Here is a 24,006-nt window from a genome sequence, read left to right as displayed (position 1 = left end):
TTAGTGGTGGAGTGACCCTTAGGGTTAGTTACTGCCCGTTGGTGCCCAGTCCAACAGCACGGAGATGCTGCAAAGATGCATTAAGAGTTTATTGACAAACACACTGCATTGTGCCTCCGCTCAGACAAAACCTTTCCTTCATAAATCCTCCTGGTCAATAAAGGGGCAGTGTACCAGCACGGTGGCGCAGCGGGTAGAGCTGCTGCCTCACAGCGCCAGAGACCCGGCTTCCATCCCGACTACGGGTGCTGTCTGTACGGAGTTTGCACGTTCTCCCCATGACCTGCGTGGGTTTTCTCCAAGATCTTCAGTTTCCTCCCAAACTCTAAAGACGTACAGGATTGTAGGTCAATTGGCTTGGTATAAAATGTAAATTGTCCCAGTGTGTGTGTAGGATAGTGTTAATGTGCGGGGATCGCTGGTCGGCGCGGACTCGATGGGCCGAAGGGCCTGTTTCCGCGTTGTATCACTGAACTAAACTAAAATGATTTATAAAGGGCTTTGCCTTAGAAACAATGTCTGGTGATTGTACAGGGGGGCGGGGGGGGGGGGGGGGGGGGGGGGCAGGTGGTGGTGGGAAGATTGAGGGCGACATTGCCAGACATCGAGGGTTAGATCTAACCTGGTGATTCCTGGCCCAGTTACATTTCCAGCAGTTTCTAACGACGGGGAATCTTGGCAACATTCTGTATTTTTGGGACTGATTCGGACCCTGGAAAGGTCACGTTGATGAATATTGTAAATAGCTTCTTCACCAGAGATATTTCTCCCAATATCTGCCGCGCTGTTTGTGCAAGAACCCCTTTAATTAGTCTTCAAATGTAATTGTCATTGTGCAGTGTACAGTACAGAGACAACGAAATGCAGTTAGTTAGCATCTCCCTAGAAGAGCGACATAGTATATGAACAATAAATAAATATATTTACGTGCATACAGTCATAGTAGTGCAATTATTTTTTTTCCTGGTGTCCGGGGGGGGGGGGGGGGGGGGGGTGGCAATCACCGAGGTACAGTGTTGAGTAGTGTAACAGCTGTCCCAAGTGTGTGATTCTATCACACATCTCCATCACTGGAACCCCCTGCCCATCCCCCCCCCCACTCTGTCCCCAGCCTGTCCCCCTTCTACTCCCCTCCTCTCTACTCCCCTCCTCTCTACTCCCCTCCCCTCCAATCCCCTCCCATTCCTACCCCTCCCCTCCTCTCCCCTTCCTTCCCCCCTTCCCCTCCCCTCTCTCCCCCCTTCTCTCCCCCCTTCTCTCCCCCTGTCTCTAACTCTCTCCCCCGCCTCTCTCCTCCAGTCTCCCGCTGCGTTTCTGGGTGAACGTGATCAAGAACCCGCAGTTTGTGTTCGACATCCACAAGAGCAGCATCACAGACGCCTGTCTGTCTGTCGTGGCCCAGACCTTCATGGATTCCTGCTCCACGTCTGACCACCGTCTGGGCAAAGACTCTCCGTCCAACAAGCTGCTGTACGCCAAGGACATCCCCAACTACAAGAGCTGGGTGGAGAGGTCAGTCTGGGGTTAGAGGTCAGTCTCGGGGTTAGAGGTCAGTCTGGAACGGTGGGGCAGGTTTGCGGGTCAGAATGGCCTTGCCTGTGTTGGCATGTGGTGTGTGTCTGTGTGCCGATGTGTTGGCGTGTCCATGTGTTGGCGGTCCGTGTATTGACGTGTCTGTGTGTTGACATGTCTGTGTGTTGACGTTGACGTGTCCGTGTGTTGGTGTGTCCATGTGTTGATGTGTCCATGTGTTGACATGTCCACGTGTTCGGGTGTTGGTGTGTCCATGTGTTGATGTGTCCGTGTGGTGACGTGTCCATGTGTTGGCGTGTCCGTGTGTTGCCGTGTCCGTGTGTTGGTGTGTCCGTGTGTTGGTGTGTCCACGTGCCCGTGTCCACGTGTCCGTGTGTTGGCATGTCCGTGTGTTGGTGTGTCCACGTGTCCGTGTGTTGGCGTGTCCGAGTGTTGGTGTGTCCACGTGTCCGTGTGTTGGCGTGTCCATGTGTTGGTGTGTCCATGTGTTGATGTGTCCGTGTGGTGACGTGTCCATGTGTTGGCGTGTCCATGTGTCCGTGTGTTGCCGTGTCCGTGTGTTGGTGTGTCCGCGTGCCCGTGTCCACGTGTCCGTGTGTTGGCGTGTCCGTGTGTTGGTGTGTCCACGTGTCCGTGTGTTGGCGTGTCCGAGTGTTGGTGTGTCCACGTGTCCGTGTGTTGGCGTGTCCATGTGTTGGTGTGTCCATGTGTTGATGTGTCCGTGTGGTGACGTGTCCATGTGTTGGCGTGTCCATGTGTCCATGTGTTGCCGTGTCCGTGTGTTGGCGTGTCCATGTGTCCGTGTGTTGCCGTGTCCGTGTGTTGGTGTGTCCACGTGTCCGTGTGTTGGCGTGTCCGTGTGTTGGTGTGTCCGTGTGTTGGCGTGTCTGTGTGTGCCATACACCAGTGGCGTGTTGTGGGATGGGTAGACAGGCGTGTTTGCCCGGTGTGTAACCGTGTGCGGCGGTCCACAGGTACTACGCCGACATTGCCAAGATGCCAGCCATCAGTGACCAGGACATGAACGCCTACCTGGCAGAACAGTCCCGCCTACACGTCACCGAGTTCAACATGCTCAGCGCACTCAACGAGATCTACTCCTATGTGTCCAAGTACAACCAGGAGGTCAGTTACACACTCACACACACTCACACTCACACACACTAACACACACACACACTCACACACACACACACTCACACACACACTCACACACACACTCACACACACACACACACACACACACACACACACACACACACTAACACACACACACACACACACTCACACACACACTCACTCACACACACACTCACACACACACACACACACACACACACATTCACACACACACACACTAACACACACACACACACTGACACACACACACACACACACTCACACACACACACACTCACACACACACACTCACACACACACTACACACACACACACACACACACACACACACACACACACACACACACACACACACACACACACACTAACACACACACACACTAACACACACACACACACACACACACACACACACACACACACTAACACACACACACACACACACACACACACACACACTCACACACACTAACACACTCACACACACACACTCACACACACACACTCACACACACACTAACACACACACTCACACACACACACACACACTCACACACACACACACTCACACACTCGCAGGCCCTTCAGCCCAACTTGCCCACACTGACCAACATGCCCCAGCTACACCAGTCCCACCAGCCCGTGCTTGGCCCATATCCCTCCAAACCTGTCCTAGTCTGAAGAAAGGTCTCAACCCGATCCGTCACCTATTCCTTCTCTCCAGAGATGCTGCCTGTACTACTGAGTTACTCCGGCATTTTGTGTCGATCTTCGGTGCCACCAGTATCTGCAATTCATTCCTACACATCCATGTACCTGTCCAACTGTTTCTTAAATGTTGCGATAGTCCCTGCAGCTCATTTCATCCATCCTTCAGCCTCTGTGTGGAAATGTTACCCCTCAGGATCCTATTCAATCTCTCACCCCCTCACCATAAACAAGTGTCCCTGTCCCTGCCTATCCAGGCTCCGTCCCCCCTCACCGGCTAATGGCTCAAATAGACACAGAGTGCTGGAGTAACTCAGCCCACCAAGTCCACACCGCCCAGCGATGCCCGCACACTAACACTATCCCACACACACTAGGGACAGCGATGCCCGCACACTAACACTATCCCACACACACTAGGGACAGATTTTACATTTAAGCCAAGCCAATTGACCTTTAGAGTGTGGGAGGAAACCAAAGCACCCGGAGAAAACCCACGCAGATCACGGGAGAACGTACAAACTCCATACAGACAGCACCCGTGGTCAAGGTCGAGGCAGCAGCTCTACCCGCTGGTCTAACATGCTGCCCAATGGGTGGCGAATCTGTGGAATTATTTGCCACAGACGGCTGTGGAGGCCAAGTCAGTGGATATTCTTAAGGCAGAGATAGATAGATTCTTGATCAGTACGGGTGTCAGGGGTTATGGGGAGAAGGCAGGAGAATGGGGTTAGGAGGGAGATAGATCAGCCATGATTGAATGGCGGAGTAGACTTGGTGGGTGAATGGCCTGATTCTACTCCTATCACTTATGATCTATGATGGTATGAACATCCATCCCGTGATGCAGGCAGCAGTTTCACCTGATAAACAGATGGTCGTGTGGAAAGATCTCATGACCACACATGCCGACGTCTCCTGCTGTTGTTGCCACTGCTGGTTCTATATTAGCTGTTCCTTTAGTAACGTTTTAAGCATTTGTGTATCATTTGGACAAGAATAAAGCAAGATTATATTTCCGTTCAGCTGGAGCCTGGTGAACAGAAAGGCTTGTGAAACGTGCTCTGTAATCTGATGGGTAATAACTCATTAGGAATATTCAGAATCATTGCCTCAGTGAATACTGCAATAAATGATTCTGGCCAAGCTTGTAGCTTGCATATGAAGTGATGCAGTAATTAATGCTCCTCTCCTCCCCTCTCTCTCTCTGTCTCAGAAAGTGCAGGAGTAGGCCATTCAGTCCTTCCAGCCAGCACCGTCATTCAATATGATGATGGCTGATCATCACTCACCCAACCTTGGATAGGATGGGTGAGTGGGCAGATGTATGGCAGATGCAGTATAATGTGGATAAATGTGAGGTAATCCCCTTTGGTGGCAAGAACAAGAATGGGGATTATTATCTGAATGGTGTCAGATTAGGAGAAGGGGAGGTGCAACGAGACCTGGGTGTCCTTGTACATCAGTCACTGAAAGTCAGATTGCAGGTACTGGATGGTTTCAAGAGGGAGTTAGATTTAGCTCTTAAGGCTAACGGAATCAGGGGATATGGGGAGAAAGCAGGAACGGGGTACTGATTCTGGATGATCAGCCATGATCATATTGAATGGCGGTGCTAGCTCGAAGGGCCAAATGGCCTATGTGCACCTATTGTCTATGTTTCTATGACAACCGGAGATCGTCACACAGCCTGCATCAACCTCTGTCGCTGGGAATAATCTGTCTGAGAATCAGAATTAGTTCAGTCTCAAACCCAAACTAGCGTGAATGTCAAGTAGGGGGGGAATATGATGAAACACGAGCACAGCTCAGCAGATGAATAATTCAGCTCAGGAGCAGAAGGATGGTGGCGATGAGAGGTGTGTGGGAAGGAACTGCAGATGCTGGTTTAAACTGAAGATAGACACAAAGTGCTGGAGTAACTCAGCGGGACAGGCAGCGTCGCGACCCAAAACGTCACCCATTCCTTGTCTCCAGAGATGCTGCCTGTCCCGCTGAGTTACTCCAGCACTTTGTGTCTGTCCTCAAGATGAGAGGAGAATTGTGGATGGGGCTAGTTTATTGTCACGTGTACACAGGTACATTGAAAAGCTTTTGTTGCGTGCATTGACTCCATCTACAAGGCCAGCAGCATAATCAAGGACGAGTCGCACCCTGGTCACTCATAAGGTCATAAGTAAGGCCATTCAACCCATCAAGTATACTCCACCATTCAATCATGGCTGATCTATCTCCCACTCCTAACACATGGATAGGTGGGCTTGGAACGTCCAAACATCACCCATTCCTTCTCCTCACAGATGCTGCCTGACCCGCTGAGTTACTCCAGCACTCTGTGAAGCGTCACCTATCCATGTTCTCCACAGATACTGCCTGACCCGCTGAGTTACTCCAGCACTCTGTGAAACGTCACCTATCCATGTTCTCCACAGATACTGCCTGGGTGGTTCTGGTCGACACACGTGTACACACACTGATGATGACAGCCTTGCCTTCTCTCCCCCTGTAGATAACGGCAGCCCTGGATGAGGATGAGCAGGCGAGACGGCAGCGACTGGGATACAAGGTGGAGCAGCTGATTGCCGCCATGTCACTGGAGAGCTGAGAGAGGGCCGGCACGGCAGCTGCTCGCCATCAGCGTGAGCGCTGGAGAGAGGGGACCAGTGGGATAGTACGCAGCACGATGGACCTGTGGCCTCTGTGGCCGGTACGTGCCAGTGGACAGCTCGCTGCCTGAGTTTGATCGGGGCAGGACGTTGGTTTTTGTTTAAGGCCGTGTGCAGAACGCTACCTTGAGCTGAGCTGCTGGTGGACGTCTGTAACACTCCGCACCTCTGGCCAACTGCAATCTCTGCAGCCAATGGTCACTCGGTCATTGTTGGTTGCACCAGGGCGTTGCTGCGGGAGAACGCGGGAAGAACACAAAGACCCACCACAATCTCCGTCCCAGAGTGGCCGCAACCTCCAGCCACCTGTGGCCTGAGCAACTGGACAATCTGCTCTCTGCTGGTCCTCGGCCCAAGACGTTTCCCGTTGACGGAAGCTTGGTGTTTTGATGGAGAACATTGATGCACTTCTGCAGACACGGACCTCTGTGCTCCATGTTTCTGTTCATGTTATTACTGCGTTTAATAAGAAGATGGAACCTATTATTGCTGCTATCATTAGTGAACTGTGTGTGTGTGTGGTCAGTATGCGACGTGAGGTCAGTCCTGGACCTCGTGTCTACAACCTTCTTGAATGTATTTCTGTGGCGCGGTGGGGAGTTAGTACAGGAGATCTCTCAATAGACAATAGACAATAAATGCAGGAGTAGGCTATTCGGCCCTTCGAGCCAGCACCTTGCTGGAGTGGGTTACCCTAGATCCCAACCCTCCCTCACTCCAGGTGAGTGCCTCTCCCCCCCCTGCATTGGTTCCCATCCCATCACACACCTTCCCCACCTGGTCTTCTTCTTCTAGCGTATGGCGTGCACAGCCTAAAGTTGACAGACAACTTGTTCTGCTTGATCTTCTGTTTGTGCACGCCAGGTTGATTGCATTCGTTGAAACAGGGTGGAGCAGGTGAAGGTTGCAACCCCCCACTCCTCCCCACCTGAGACGACATTGTCACCTGTACCTGACCAGGTGCAGTCAAACCCGCCAGGAAGGGACTCATCCCACGCCCCCACACGCGTGTGATCAGGGAGACGAGCTGCCCTGGCGACGTGTCCACACGCATGTCACCGCTCGGCCCCTGGTGTGTAGTTGGTCACGGAGGGGATGTCAACTGCCCGATGACTCCAGCACGGTGGTGCAGCGGGTAGAGCTGCTGCCTCACAGCACAGGAGACCCGGGTTTGATAGTGACTACGGGGGCTGTCAGTACGGAGTTTGCATGTTCACCCCGTGACCTGCGTGGGTGAGATCTTCGGTTTCCTCCCACACTCCAAAAGACGGACAGGTTTGTAGGTTAATTGGTTTGGTAAATTGTAAATTGTCCCTAGTGTGTGCAGGATAGTGTTACAGTGCTGGGATCGCTGGTCGGCACGGACCCTGTGGGCCGAAGGGCCTGTTTCCGCGCTGTATCGCTAACGATATTTCTCTGCTGCGATCCCCCTTCTCGCTGCGAGAGCCGGGTCAGTGGGAACCTGCCGGGTGGATGGTGGCAGCGGTCAGTGGTGGGGACACTGGACATTGGGCTGCTGACCGGACGGTGATGGTACAGGGGGACGCACGGACTGTGGCCCCTCACACCGGGCCGGTGTGACCGGGGTCAAGCCGCCACCCTCTCTTGCCGTCCAAGTACAAGTGTGGAACCTGCGATTACCGGCAAGCAATACCTCACCTCTCCGTCTCCTCGCTGGAAAACCAAAGGATTCTGACGGACATCACTCCCCACCCCCCCACCCCCCACCGACCCACTGCCAGCCCGAAACTGACCGCCCGTCTCCATGTAAATATTGTCCATAGCTCACGGTGTTGAGCCCCACAACGACCACTCCGCAACGCTGTCATACGTGATCCTCTCCCCGTACACACATGTGTTGCGTGGGTCGCACATCCGTGTGTATTGTGTTGTGACGTTGTATCACGCGTGGCTGCCCGTGGGCGAGACAGGTCTGGGGACGGGCAGTGAACGGGTGGCACAGTGCCAGATGTTCACTGGGTGATACGTCCCAGTCAACATCTGGTTCCAGGTGTGCTGTTACCTCTGTGTTTGGATAGTTGTATTGTAACGTGTTTCGCTGCATGCTGTTAGGGTGAAGGTGAAGTTACTGTGTCCACTGGGCAGGATGCGGTGGGTGGGGGTGGGGGGATCAGGGTCACATTCATTGGACACACACACACCTCACCTGACAGCTCACTGGCTGGAGGTCTGTATTGGAAGCTGTACACGTGTAGTGTACACGCACATCTGTACACGTGTAGTGTACACGCACGTCTGTACACGTGTAGTGTACATGCACATCTGCACACGTGTAGTGTACACGCACGTCTGCACACGTGTAGTGTACACGCACATCTGTACATGTGTAGTGTACATGCACATCTGCACACGTGTAGTGTACACGCACGTCTGCACACGTGTAGTGTACATGCACATCTGCACACGTGTAGTGTACACGCACATCTGTACATGTGTAGTGTACGCGCACATCTGCACACGTGTAGTGTACACGCACGTCTGCACACGTGTAGTGTACACGCACGTCTGCACACGTGTAGTGTACACGCACACCTGCACACGTGTAGTGTCCAAGACAGGCAGCATGGTGGCACAGCGGGTAGAGCTGCTGTCTCACAGCGCCAGAGGCCCAGATTCCATCCTGACTACGGGTGCTGTCTGTACGGAGTTTGCATGTTCTCCCCGTGACCTGCGTGGGTTTTCTCCGAGATCTTTGCTTTCCTCCCACACTCCAAAGACGTACAGGTTTGTAGGTTAATTGGCTTGGTGTATGTGTAAATTGTCCCTAGTGTGTTAGTGTGCGGGGATCGCTGGTCGGTGTATTCTCGGTGGGCCGAGGGGCCTGTTTCCCCGCTGTGCCGCTAAAGTCTAAAGTAAAGGCTGAATTTAGTCCCACTAGCCAGCATTGGACCCACATCCCTCCAAACAGTCCCCACATTCCCCATCCAAACACACAGATCTTTACCTACTTTCTGAAGACGGGTCTCAACCTGAAACGTCACCCATTCCTTCTCTCCACAGATGCTGCCTGACCCACTGAGTTACTCCAGCACTCTGTGAAACATCACCTATCCATGTTCTCCACAGATGTTGCCTGACCCACTGAGTTACTCCAGCACTCTGTGTCTATCTTCAGCATATTGTTCTGTTCAGTTTAATTATCCCCAGTACAGGGTCAGTGTAAACCTGTTGTCCGTTTGCTATCGCCAGTTCCCACAGTCCATGTCTGTACAAACTGTACAAAACACGCTGCCTGTGCCGCTGAGTTGCTCCGGCTTTATTGTGTCTACCTTCGATTCAAACTCCCCTCCCCGTCCCTCTCCTCTGTGCCCCGACCACGGGTGCCTTGCCCACCTCCCGGGGTGAGGGGCTTATCACAGGAGCGTGTTCCAGTCAGTGTCGGGGGGCGGGGGGGGGGGGGGTGGATCGTACAGTAAACTATTTAAAAAACCCTCCCTATTTGTTATATTGTGTACCTATTGTAAATATGAATCACTCCTATTTTACAAAAGCCAGAATCACTTTGTACTGTTGTTGTACAGAAATAAAGGTAACTTGATAAAACATCAGAAGATTACTTTTTTTTCTTGTCGTTTCCTGAGCTGTTAGACTCAGGAAAGATGCTAATACCACTCGTTGATGCTTCAACTATTACTGACCAACTGCTCACAGCTCAAGGATTAATCAAACTCAAGAAATGGTCTCCATGTTCTCCACAGATGCTGCCTGACCCGCTGAGTTACTCCAGCACTCTGTGAAACGTCACCTATCCATGTTCTCCACAGATGCTGCCTGACCCGCTGAGTTACTCCAGCACTCTGTGATACGTCACCTATCCATGTTCTCCTCAGATGCTGCTGCACACCCGCTGAGTTACTCAAGCACTATGCGAAACGTCACCTATCCATGTTCTCCACAGATGCTGCCTGACCCGCTGAGTTACTCCAGCACTCTGTGAAACGTCACCTATCCATGTTCTCCACAGATGCTGCCTGACCCGCTGAGTTACTCCAGCACTCGGTGAAACGTCACCTATCCATGTTCTCCACAGATGCTGCCTGACCCTCTGAGTTACTCCAGCACTCAGTGAAACGTCACCTATCCATGTTCTCCACAGATGCTGCCTGACCCGCTGAGTTACTCCAGCACTCTGTGAAACGTCACCTATCCATGTTCTCCACGGATGCTGCCTGACCCGCTGAATTACTCCAGCACTCTGTGAAACGTCACCTATCCATGTTCTCCACAGATGCTGCCTGACCCGCTGAGTTACTCCAGCACTCTGTGTCTTTTTTTTCTTGATAAAGCTGCACCGGTGACGTCAACATGAGCTTCTGAAATCAGTCACGTTACTGACGATGTAAATTTAGTGTGTGCTATCCAGTCAGCAAAAAGTATGGTTCAGTTTAGTTTTAGTTTATTGTCACGTGTACCGAGGTACAGTGAAAAGCTTATGTTGCATGCTATGCAGTCAGCGGAAAGACTGTACATGATTACAATTGAAGATAGACACAGAATGCTGGAGTAAGTCGGTGGGACAGGCAGTATCCCTGGAGAGAAGGAATGGGTGACGTTTCAGGTCGAGACCCTTCTTCAGACCCGACCCGAAATGTCACCCATTCCTTCTCTCCAGAGATGCTGCCTGCCCCGCTGAGTTACTGCAGATTTTTATGCGTACCTCAGTTTAAACCAGCATCTGCAGTTCCCTTCCAACACATGATTACAATCGAGCCGTCCACACTGTACAGATACAGGTTAAAGGGAATAACATTTATAGCCAGTTTCTGGTGTGGTGCAACTGTAATGGGATTGGTTGATAGAATAGCATGGGAGTGATGGGCCAAAGGGCCTGGATCCAGCGCGTTCATGTCAGGCTATGTCCGAGCCTCGGGCTCTCTATATTGCAAATATCCCTCTCCATATTAATAAGCTCAATGTGTTCCCCTCGATAACACAAACCTGACGATAAGGGCCGGGAATTCACCAGGGAGCTGCTGGCTGCAGGCTCCCCACAACGACAGGCCCAGTATCCACAAATAATTAAGTGGAATCCAATTAATTATTATCTGTGGGTAAATAATGTTTCATTACTCATTCTGTGTTTCCGTGAGGCCGTCTGGAGAAAGGATTTCATGAAACGTAAAGATCACCCAACATTGTAAAGTTTTAAACCCATTTAGTCACATGCCCCTTGCCCAGAAGCAACTCGCAATAATTACACATAATGTTTCAATGTGCTAGCAATTCATTTTAAGGTGGTTTGCGGATGATTCTGAGACAGAGGACTGCCTGTATTGAACACAATGGCTCTGATATTGCCCAAGCTCGGCGGCATTCATGCTTCCCAGCATCTGTAAGCATCATTTCCTGGCATGTTCTGAGGTGATTGATCTGCCACAGATTAACTTTGTCATTCCAGCAGATTCAAGATCAGACACAGGGACTAAAATGGCGATTTACAGGCTGGAGATGGGGCCGAAGGGGTGGCCGGCCGTTCAGTCAGTCACGGAGAGGTGTTTACACGTCACGTTGGGTCCCACGTTGTGAAGGAACGGAGTGGGTCCATCAGTAACTCTGCGGCCCACTGTTATCAGGCAACTGAACCATCCTAGCACAACCAGAGAGCGGTCCTGAACTACTATCTACCTCATTGGTGACCCTCAGACTATCCTTGGTCCGACTTTGCTGGCTTTACCTTGCACTAAACATTATTCCCTTATCCTGTATCTGTACACTGTGGACGGCTCGATTGTAATCATGTCCAGTCTTTCCGCCGACTGGATAGCACGCAACAGAAGCTTTACACTGTACCTCGCTACACGTGACAATAAAGTGTAGGTGTGTGGAAGACACGTGTGTAGAGGACATGTGTGTAGAAGACAAGTGTGTAGAGGACACGTGTGTAGAGGACACGTGTGTGGAAGACACGTGTGTGGAAGACACGTGTGTAGAGGACACGTATGTAGGAGGACACGTGTGTAGAGGACACGTGTGTAGAGGACACATGTGTGTAGAGGACACGTGTGTGTAGAGGACACATGTGTAGAGGACACGTGTGTAGAGGACACGTGTGTAGAGGACACGTGTGTAGAGGACACGTGTGTAGAGGACACGTGTGTGTAGACACGTGTGTAGAGGACACGTGTGTAGAGGACACGTGTGTAGAGGACACATGTGTGTAGAGGTGTGTAGAGGACACATGTGTGGAAGACACGTGTGTAGAGGACACGTGTGTGTAAGACACATGTGTAGAGGACACGTGTGTTTACGAGATCACGGGGACCTGGTGGTTTTGTCGCCTGATGTCACAACTGCTGGCAATCCAGCTACAACATCCATTACCTTGAGCCTCAGATTAATTTTAACGATGAGAATTACTTCTGTACAGGTTGTGATTTTATGAGATGTTTGTGCAGCGTTGGTCACGGAATAACGCGCAGCGAGAAATTAGTTTTGATTCCACATAGAAAGGGAAATAGCAACAGTCTCAAACAAAGGTTAATTCTTTCCTGCGGGCATCCTGCTGCAATGTGAGTCTGGTCAAGTTGGTTTGCAGTTGTTGTTTTATGCTGCTCCTCGATTATTCTAGCACCACACCGGCTCAGTAATGAACAATATAAATATTTATGCTGAATGCAGCGTGATATTATGCAACCAAAAACTGCAAATTGATTCCTTTTAATGTTAGCCTTTCGGCTTTCCCATTGAGCTTTTAATATTAGATCATTTTTTCCAATCACTAAGTTTCCAAGCAAAGCCTTGAACAAAAGCAGCATTTTATTGTCACCCCCCCCCCCCCCCCCCCCACTCAAAATAAAACCCCTTTAGCCTGAAATTGGCAATTATATGTGTGCTTTCTATTCGAGAGAGGGAGGAAGATTTAATCGGAACCTGCGGAGTAACACTGAGTAATAGGAATCTGATATCATCTGCCACAGAGGGCGGTGGGTGTATGGAACCAGCGGCCAGAGCAGGTAGTTGAGGCTGGGACTATCCCAACATTTAAGAAACAGTTAGACAGGTACATGGATCGGCCAGGTTTGGAGGGATATGGGCCAAACGCAGGCAGGTGGGACTAGTATAGCTGGGGTGTGTTGGCCGGTGTGGGCAAGTTGGGCTGAAGGGCCTGTTTCGCACTGTATCATTCTATGACACTATGCTGGAGTTATTCAGTGGGTCAGGCAGCATCTGTGGGGATGGGTGAACAGAGAGGGGGGGAGGTGTTTACACTCCAGACTGTGGGGGTGGTGACTGAAGTGACCTAAACCAGACACTGACAGTTGGATCCAGGAACTTTAGTTTAGTTTAGTTTAGAGATACAGCACGGAAACAGGCCCTTCAGCCCACTGAGTCCGGTCCCACCAGCGATCCCTGCACACTAACGCTATCCTACACACTAGCGACAATTTACAATTTACAGAAGCCAATTGTCTCAGGGCGCTCCAAAAACGTGCAGATTTTTGTAGGTTAATTGCCTTCTGTAATTTGTAAATTACCCCTAGTGAGTGTAGGATGGTGTTAGTGTACGGGGTGATCGCTGGTCGGCTTGGTGTGTCTGTGTCTGTGCCCATGTGGCCTGGCGTGACCGTGGCGTGTCCATAACTACGTGGCCTGACGTGACCTGGCGTGTCTGTGGCCATGTGACCGTGGCATGACCGTGGCGTGTCCATAACTACGTGGCCTGACGTGACCTGGCGTGTCTGTGGCCATGTGGCCTGGCTTGACCGTGGCGTGTTTGTGGCCATGTGACCGTGGCATATCCGTGGCGTGTCCGTGTCGTGTCCATAACTACGTGGCCTGACGTGACCTGGCGTGTCTGTGGCCATGTGACCGTGGCATGACTGTGGCGTGTCTGTGGCCATGTGGCCTGACGTGACTGTGGCGTGTCTGTGGCCATGTGGCCATGTGACCGTGGCGTGTCCGTGGCATGACCGTGGCGTGTCTGTGGCGTGTCTGTGCCCACGTGCCTGTTTCCACACTATCTAGTGTGTAAAATGATTGCTATCAAGCTAGGCACAGCGTACAGATATAATATTGTTGTGTTTGTTTGTCACATGCCCCACATGCTCAGGTACTGATGCGCTGCCCACACGCACAGTCTTTGCTGGCTTCACTTTGCCCTAAACGTTATTCCCTTATCACCTGTCTCTACATTGCAATGGCTCAACTGTAATCATGCATTGTCTTACTGCTGACTGGTTAGCGCGCAACAAAAGCTTTTCACTGTACCTCGGTACAGGTGACAATAAACTGAACAGACTAAACTAAACTCCTAGGTTTACAATACGAATGCAAACCAGTTTCAGAGTTATACATTTCCCTTTCTCCACAACCAATGCTTAAAGCTCTGATTGCAAACGCAACGAGAAAATCTGTGTTATTTCCAGTTCACAAGACGATAGGATTTTCTGCACGAATTGTCAGAATTCATCGAAGCAACGGCATAAATCTATCCAAATCATCGTGTAATTGCTTTTCTTTCACTGCCTAGCCGAAGCACCAATCTATAATCAAGCCATCAACGACATTATTTCAAAAAGATATCACTGCCAAATTGGTTTACGGGCGGCCTATAGGTGAGGGAGAGATGGTTGTGGCAGCGATATCACAATTACCCCATCACTGGGATTTATGTGCAAGAGATAATATGAAGCCACTTCATCATGTCGCTCAGTTCCACATGTGTAGCTGTTGTAATCATCAATCTGCCTTCTCTTCATTAACGTTACAGGCAGTCTTCACTCTTCAGTCTTGCAGTTTACCAGCGAGCCAGCCAGCTGTGTGGGCCAACAGACAGATGTGGCTGGGGGGGGGGGGGGGGGGGGGGGGGGTCAGGGGGAGTCATCAGTTCATGTGATAGGAGCAGAATTAGGATTCGACCCGGTCCTTTTATAATTTTATACGTTTCTCTAAGATATCCCCTCATCCTTCTAAATTCCAGTGAATACAAGCCCAGTCTTTTCAATCTTTCCTCATATGTCAGTCCCGCCATCCCGGGGATTAACCTGGTGAACCTACGCTGCACTCCCTCAATAGCAAGAATGTCCTTTCTCAAATTAGGAGACCAAAACTGCACACAATACTCCAGGCATGGTCTCACCAGGGCCCTGTACAACTGCAGAAGGACCTCTTTATTCCTATACTCGAATCCTCTCATTATGAGGGCCAACATGCCGTTAGCTTTCTTCACTGCCTGCTGTACCTGCATGCTTACTCTCAGTGACTGATGAACAAGGACTGGAGAAGGCAGGAGAATGGGGTTAGGAGGGAGAGCTAGATTAGTCATGATTGAATGGAGGTGTAGACTTGATGGGCCGAATGGCCAAATTCTGCACATATCACTTTTGAACAGATGAAGAATCAGGGAACATGGTCGACAATGTCTCGTACAGGAAATGTCAGCGTTTCAGCTGTTGGCAGGAGAATGTTTTATTAAAAAGTAAAGCTGCTTTTATTGCCAGCTGGATTAGTCCAATATGTAAAGGAATTATTTTCAGCAGAGCCTGTTACACGACCACAGAGCTGACGATTCATTGCAACAGCAATACACATTGAACATGAATATTTGGATCTGTTCTTCACTCTGATGCACAGCATTCTCTCTGTGTTAATGTCTCGAAGAGCTGACCCATCAATGACAGAACAGTAATAGACGTACAGCCACAGATGAAATGCAACATTAGATGCGAGCATGGTGGCGCAGCGGGTAGAGCTGCTGCCTCACAGCATCACAGACCCTGGTTCCATTCTGATTACAGATGCTGTCTGTATGGAGTTTGTACGTTCTCCCCGTGACCTACGTGGGTTGGTTAACGGACTGTGTCCCCTCCCCATACATCATACACCAACACATTTAACCTCGCCCATACTTTGACAGCTAGGCACCAGTCAAAGCAAACCCACTGTTCGGTCTGAATGTCTGCTTTATTTCACTTATTAGGTCTATTTTAGATATGGTAATTTTAATTTTTAAAGCTCTATGTATTCTGTTTTTATTAACTGCACTGACGGGAACTGATTGAGAAACAATTTTTTCATTTCACCTGTGTATGTAAGTACTCAGTTAAAATGACTTTAAGGTAAACACTGAATACTGAATACTTTTCTCCGGGTGCTCCGGTTTCCTCCCACATTCCAAAGACGTGCAGGTTTGTAGGTTAATTGACTTTGGTAAAATTGTAAATTGTCCCCAGTGTGTGTAGGATAGTGTCAGTGTGCAGGGATCGCTGGTCGGCATGGACTCGCCGGGCTGAAGGGCCTGTTTCCGCGCTGTATCTCTAAACTAAAGTTAACCCTTTACTGCAAGAGGGACAGATTCTAACAGCAGGGAAGTATGACAGCAACTGGACAGGGTCAGAACAGGAACACTGTGCATCACTCTGGCCCAATGTTTAAGGAGGAGCGGGTGAGGTGTAGCCCCCTCCTTACCTTGTCAAGGGCAAGTAGAGACGGCCGATAACACAGCGTCTAAAATCCACACACACCCCCAATCCGTGCTCTCCAACTTTGATCGCTGGGCATTCATTATTAATCGTCCCCACACTGACCTTCATGTTGTGTCCACAGCAGAGAGGTCACAGTGCCCAGACTGAGCAGTCCTCCTCTCCTCTCCTCTCTCTCTCCTCTCCTCTCCTCTCCTCTCCTCTCCTCTCCTCTCCCCTCCCCTCCCCTCCTCTCCTCCCTCTCCTCTCCTCTCCTCTCCTCTCCTCTCCTCTCCTCTCATCTCCTCTCCACCAGTGGCTTCCAGGCACACACTTGTTTCCTACAGTTTTCCCAGCACTGTCCAGCTTCTGTATCTTTTGCCGGATGGGAGCCGAGAGTAGAGGAATGACCGGGGTGGGACAGGGACAAGTCTTTGATTACTAGTGTAGATGGAGTCAATGGTGGGGAGTGTGGTCTGTGTGATGGACTGGGCTACATCTACAATAGTGGGGAGGGTGGGGGAGCGGGGAGCACACTGGGGGTGGGTTTTGGGTAGGGGGGATGGTCGGGGGGTGTGTGTATGTATGTGGGAGGTGGACGCGGGAGGTGGGCGGAGGGGGGGTGGGGATGGGTACGGAGGTGGGGAGGTGTGGGGAGGGTAGAGGTGGGCAGGGTAGGAGCGGGGGTGCACACTGTACACGGTGTGTGTGTGTGCAGGAGGCTGATCCCCCACTGTGGACGCTGTTGGCTGTCAGAGTTGTGGCCGATGTACAGGGCGACTGGAGATGCGGGTCTGAACGGTGTATGTGGATCAGCACACTGTACACGGTGTATGTATGTGGATCAGCACACTGTACACGGTGTACGTGGATCAGCACACTGTACACGGTGTATGTATGTGGATCAGCACACTGTACACGGTGTATGTATGTGGATCAGCACACTGTACACGGTGTATGTATGTGGATCAGTACACTGTACACGGTGTATGTATGTGGATCAGCACACTGTACACGGTGTATGTATGTGGATCAGCACACTGTACACGGTGTATGTGGATCAGCACACTGTACACGGTGTATGTATGTGGATCAGCACACTGTACACGGTGTATGTGGATCAGCACACTGTACACGGTGTATGTGTGGATCAGCACACTGTACACGGTGTATGTATGTGGATCAGCACACTGTACACGGTGTATGTGTGGATCAGCACACTGTACACGGTGTATGTATGTGGATCAGCACACTGTACACGGTGTATGTATGTGGATCAGCACACTGTACACGGTGTATGTGGATCAGCACACTGTACACGGTGTATGTATGTGGATCAGCACACTGTACACGGTGTATGTATGTGGATCAGCACACTGTACACGGTGTATGTATGTGGATCAGCACACTGTACACTGTACACGGTATGTATGTGGATCAGCACACTGTACACGGTGTATGTATGTGGATCAGCACACTGTACACGGTGTATGTATGTGGATCAGCACACTGTACACGGTGTATGTATGTGGATCAGCACACTGTACACGGTGTATGTGGATCAGCACACTGTACACGGTGTATGTATGTGGATCAGCACACTGTACACGGTGTATGTATGTGGATCAGCACACTGTACACGGTGTATGTAGTATGTATGTGGATCAGCACACTGTACACGGTGTATGTATGTGGATCAGCACACTGTATGTATGTGGATCAGCACACTGTACACGGTGTATGTGGATCAGCACACTGTACACGGTGTATGTATGTGGATCAGCACACTGTACACGGTGTATGTATGTGGATCAGCACACTGTACACGGTGTATGTGGATCAGCACACTGTACACGGTGTATGTATGTGGATCAGCACACTGTACACGGTGTATGTATGTGGATCAGCACACTGTACACGGTGTATGTATGTGGATCAGCACACTGTACACGGTGTGTATGTACTGTACACGGTGTATGTGGATCAGCACACTGTGGATCAGCACACTGTACACGGTGTATGTATGTGGATCAGCACACTGTACACGGTGTATGTGGATCAGCACACTGTACACGGTGTATGTATGTGGATCAGCACACTGTACACGGTGTATGTACGTGGATCAGCACACTGTACACGGTGTATGTATGTGGATCAGCACACTGTACACACAGCACACTGTACACGGTGTATATGTGGATCATGTGGATCAGCACACTGTACACGGTGTATGTGTGGATCAGCACACTGTACACGGTGTATGTATGTGGATCAGCACACTGTACACGGTGTATGATCAGCACACTGTGTGATCATGTGGATCAGCACTGTACACGGTGTATGTATGTGGTATGGTGGATCATGTGGATCAGCACTGTACACGGTGTATGTATGTGGATCAGCACACTGTACACGGTGTATGTACGTGGATCAGCACACTGTACACGGTGTATGTGGATCAGCACACTGTACACGGTGTATGTAGGTGGATCAGCACACTCTACATACTCTATGTATGTGGATCAACACACTCTACACACTCTACGTAGATCAGCACACTGTACACGGTGTACTGTCAGCACACTGTACACGGTGTATGTGGATCAGCACACTGTACACGGTGTATGTATCAGCACACTGTATCAGCACACTGTACTCGGTGTATGTGGGTCAGCCCACAGTACACGGTGGATGTAGGTGTGTCAGCAAACTGTACACGGTGTATGTATGTGGATCAGCACACTGTACACGATGTATGTGGATCAGCACACTGTACACGGTGTATGTATGTGGATCAGCACACTGTACACGGTGTATGTACGTGGATCAGCACACTGTACACGGTGTATGTGGATCAGCACACTGTACACGGTGTATGTGGATCAGCACACTGTACACGGTGTATGTATGTGGATCAGCACACTGTACACGGTGTATGTGGATCAGCACACTGTACACGGTGTATGTATGTGGATCAGCACACTGTACACGGTGTATGTGAATCAGCACACTGTACACGGTGTATGTATGTGGATCAGCACACTGTACACGGTGTATGTACGTGAATCAGCACACTGCCTGGTACACTCAGCACCAAGAGTATTTGCACTCAGCAGATGGTGGGGTATTTTTAGCCCAAACTCGTTAGCTGAAGTGAAGTGATGTGATTCGGTTCCACCCACTCACCAGGCGAGTGATCTCACATCTCTGCCGCGTAGAAACAAGGAGCGTAGAGACCTCAGTGAAATGTACAGAATAGTGAAAGTCATGGATCGAGTGGATGTGGAGAGGATGTTTCCTCTAGTGGTAGAGTCTAGGACTAGAGGTCACAGCCTCAGAATTAAAGGACGTTCCTTTAGGAAGGAGATGAGGAGGAATTTCTTTAGCCAGAGGCTGTGGAGGCCAAGTCATTTGATATATTTAAGGCAGAGATAGGTAGATTGTTGATTAGTACGGGTGTCAGAGGTTATGGGGAGAAGGCAGGAGAATGGGGTTAGAAGGGAGAGATAGATCAGCCATGATTGAATGGCGGAGTAGACTGGATGGGCCGAATGGCCTAATTCTGCTCCTATTCCTTATGACCTTATGTAAACCTCCCTGTTTCCTCCCACAACCCATTCTGCTCCCTCTGTGCCAACAGCAACTTTGGTCAATAGCCCCTGGTGCCTCTGGCAAGGGGCAGAACCTGAGAGGTAACGGTTCCATACAGGTGGGTGTATTGAACGAGCTGCTAGAGGAAGTAGTTGAGGCTGGGACTATCCCAATGATTAAGAAACAGTTAGACAGGTACATGGATAGGACAGATTTGGAGGGATATGGGCCAAACATGGGCAGGTGGGACTACTGTAGATGGGACATGTTGGGCAATGTGGGCAAGTTGGGCCTGTTTCCAGGCTAATCGACTTGCCTGTTTACAGCTGGTATCACTTCACCCCACCGACCCAGTCAGCTTGTATCTTTCTCAACAAAGAGACACCTTTAGACTTTAGAGATACAGCACGGAAACAGGCCCATCGGCCCATCGAGTCGATGCTGACCGGCGATCATCCCGCACACTAGCGCTATCCTACTGACAAGGGACAGTTTATAATTTACAGAAGCCAATTAACCAACAATCCTGCACGTCTTTGGAGTGTGGGAGGAAACCGGAGCACCCGGAGAAAACCCACGCAAGTCACGGGGAGACTGTACAAACTCCGTACAGACAGCACCTGTAGTTAGGATGGAACCCGGGTCTCTGGTGCTGTGAGGCAGCAGCTCTACCCGCTGCACCACCGTGCCGTCCTGAATAAATGCATTCTGGAAATGTAATCCTTCATCTGTTGCTCTTTGCGCACCTTCATAGAATGCAGAACCGCACAGGAACAGGCCCTTCGGCCCACGATATCCGTGCTGGCCATAGTGCTGATGTAAACTAATCCCATCTCCCTGCGTCAGGCCTAACCCCCTGGTCTCTCTGCCTGTTTCAATACTGTAAGCATCGCTAATAGTTTTTGCTTCCCCAGCACTGAGTGTCAGCACTGTAACAACCTGCTTTATAAAGACCTGCCTGATAAATCTCCTTCCCTCTCACCTGTAGCTCAGCCTAGTACAGGTACTTGACATTTCCACCCAGCGAGTGGCACGCGCCCCTCTCTGCCTCCCCTAATCCTCTCTTTGTGTTCACATTTCACTCACATTGTGCTCTGACCCAGTAATCCCAGCCCTGTCCCCCCCCCCCCCCCCCCACTACTGAAGCCCAGGTGATTCATGTTCTCTAGGCCTGTTGTATCGAGCAGTTTCTCACAGAGATCTCGGCTGCAACTCACAGGTTGAAAGGTGCCTGAAAACGGAGAGAGAGAGAGCGAGATATGTCCTCTCTCTCCAGGACATCAGCGCAGTACAGTTAACCTATGATGAGCGTTTGTCGGCACTCGCTGGAGTTTAGAAGAATGAGGGGGGACCTCATTGAAACTTACAGAATAGTGAAAGGCCTGGATAGAGTGGATGTGGAGAGAATGTTTCCACTGGTGGGAGAGTCTAGGACTAGAGGTCACAGCCTCAGAATTAAAGGTTGTTCCTTTAGGAAGGAGACGAGGAGGAATTTATTTTGTCAGAAGGATCCCCACACACTAATACTGTCCTACACTCATTGAGGACAATTTACAGAAGCCAATTAACCTGCACGTCTTTAGAGTGTGGGACGAAACTGAAGATCTCGGAGAAAACCCACGCAGGTCATGGGGAGAATGTACAAACTCCGTACAGACAGCACCCGTAGTCGGGATCGAACCCGGGTCTCCAGCGCTGTGAGGCAGCAGCTCTACCACTGCGCCCCTGTGCAGCCCAGAGTTTGTACGTTCTCCCCGTGACCTCTCCGGGTGCTCCGGTTTCCTCCTACATCCCAAAGATGTGCAGGTTTGTCGGTTAATTAGCTTCGGTAATCATTGTAAATTGTCCCTAGTGTGTGTAGGATAGTGTTAGTGTGCGGGTCGGTGCGGACTCGATGGGCCAAAGGGCCTGTTTCCTTGCCGTATCTATAAACTAAACTGAATTAAACATTGTGATGGTCCCTCCTCCAGCAGCTTGTTCCTTACACACACCACCCTCTGTGTGGAAAAGTTACCCCTCAGGTTCCTATTCAATCTTGCACATAATCAATTTATTCTCTGTGCTTTTCCTGTGCAGCGTCACCAGCTTTGCCTCTGCCGGCGGTGAACTTTAAACTGTCTCCTGGATGATTTATGCTTATTTTAAACCTGCCACAGAGGCACGAGGACTTAATGTGACCCTGTGGCCCATTGAAAAGCAACTCAGCGAGTCTGGCCATAGATATGCCGAGAGCTCCACCCAGAGGCCAGGCGTGGAAGTGTCCGTCTGCACAGCCACTGCCCCAGGGTCCACCCTCACTGTGGGGTCATTCAGTAGCAGTCGTCAAGTCACTTTTATTTCTATAGCACATTTAAAAAACAACTCTCATTGACCAAAGTGCTTTACATTGGTGGCGGTACTAACGTTATACAACAGTGGTTCATAGATTAAGTACATACATCACTACATACATGTAGCCCTCCCTCAGAGGACGTCAAGAAAGGCTTGAGAGTAAAGATGAGTTTTAAGTCTCGACTTAAAGGAGTCGATGGAGGGGGCAGTTCTGATGGGAAGAGGGATGATGCTGTTCCACAGTCTAGGCGCGGTCGCCCCTGAGCTCATGCCTAGACCCCTTGTTCGAGCGGCTCAGAGTTAGGGGAACCATGCCGTTTGTGCAGAGTGTCCACTGTAACTGATTACAATGTACAATTAGGGTGACACGGTGTTGCAGCGGGTAGAGCTGCTGCCTCACAGCGCCGGAGACCATGGGTCAATCCTGATTACGGGTGCCGTCTGTACGGAGTTTGTACGTTCTCCATACAGTGTCCAGTGCTGGTGTTACAGAGAGGACCGTATAAACGAGTGTTTACTGTATCAGATGTCACAAGGCCAGAGTGTTTCATTGCCATGTGTCCCAGATGGCGGATGTGTAGGAGTGTGCGCCGTCTGTGTATGGCAGCCTGCCTGCAGTCCATCTCTACACCTTTTTTAAAATTTTATTTTAAGTCCTGTTCAAAAATGTTAGTGGAGGTCTTCAATGTGGGGGGTGGGGGTGGGGGTGGGGAAACTTTATTTCTTAGTCCCCTACCTGGTCGGAGAGGCAGCATCCCTCCGAGCTGCTTCTTTGCCCCGTCCTCGCGGCCTACCATCGAGAGTGGAGCAACCGAGATGAGAAGAACTTTTTTTCACACAGAGAGTGGTGAATCTCTGGAACTCTCTGCCACAGAGGGTAGTTGAGGCCAGTTCATTGGCTATATTTAAGAGGGAGTTAGATGTGGCCCTTGTGGCTAAGGGGATCAGGGGGTATGGAGAGAAGGCAGGTACGGGATACTGAGTTGGATGATCAGCCATGATCATATTGAATGGCGGTGCAGGCTCGAAGGGCCGAATGGCCTACTCCTGCACCTAATTTCAATGTTTCTACGTTTCCTATCGGGACCGGCCGGGACTACAGCTTCGGCGTTGGTGGCACAGCGCTGGGATACCAACACGGAGCGGGCGATGCCTTACCGGGTCGCCTTGCGGTAAGCTCCGGAGCGCTGTGGCCGTCGATCCCAACATCGCGGAGCTGGGGCTGCGGGCGCCGCAGGATTTGGAACGCCGAAGAGCCAGGGATCGAGTTCGCCAGGGTCGGAGCTCCAACAGGCGCGGCCTGAGGTCTATGAGTGCCGCGGTATCCGGGGAGGAGGCAGCCGCTCCAGACCTTTCCAAGCCGCTGAGGAATGTTTCACCCGACGCCGAAGTTCCATCTTCACGGCAAGAGGGCCCTGAAAATCATCGGACTGGCTGCACGGCCACAAATGGGCCCTGTCCTCTGGTGTTTCACAGAGGAAAAGGACTTAACTTTCTGGTGCCTTTCCCCACAGTGGAAATTTTTGATTCTGCTTTGGGGGGACGTTTGTGTTGAACTCTATAATGTGTTGTGTCCATTTTATTCATTTTTTAAATCTTTTTCTATGGTTTGTATG

General features: G+C 50.6%; 1 protein-coding gene and 1 long non-coding RNA gene across 2 annotated transcripts in view; one reads left to right on the top strand and one right to left on the bottom strand.

The window, feature by feature from the left end:
• The window catches only part of LOC129708979 (plexin-A2-like), a 196,982-nt gene extending 187,092 nt beyond the window's left edge, over positions 1-9,890 (top strand). The window contains 3 exon segments of the mRNA XM_055655091.1: positions 1,300-1,512; positions 2,508-2,658; positions 5,891-9,890. Of these exon segments, the coding sequence (XP_055511066.1) occupies positions 1,300-1,512; positions 2,508-2,658; positions 5,891-5,986 (460 nt within the window). The 3' untranslated portion in view covers positions 5,987-9,890.
• The window catches only part of LOC129708980 (uncharacterized), an 82,202-nt gene that overhangs the window by 17,525 nt on the left and 40,671 nt on the right, over positions 1-24,006 (bottom strand). The window lies entirely within an intron of this gene.

This window comes from Leucoraja erinacea, chromosome 24 (assembly GCF_028641065.1).
Source record: "Leucoraja erinacea ecotype New England chromosome 24, Leri_hhj_1, whole genome shotgun sequence".
Lineage (NCBI taxonomy): Eukaryota > Metazoa > Chordata > Chondrichthyes > Rajiformes > Rajidae > Leucoraja > Leucoraja erinaceus.
This window is presented reverse-complemented; position numbering and strand designations above follow the sequence as displayed.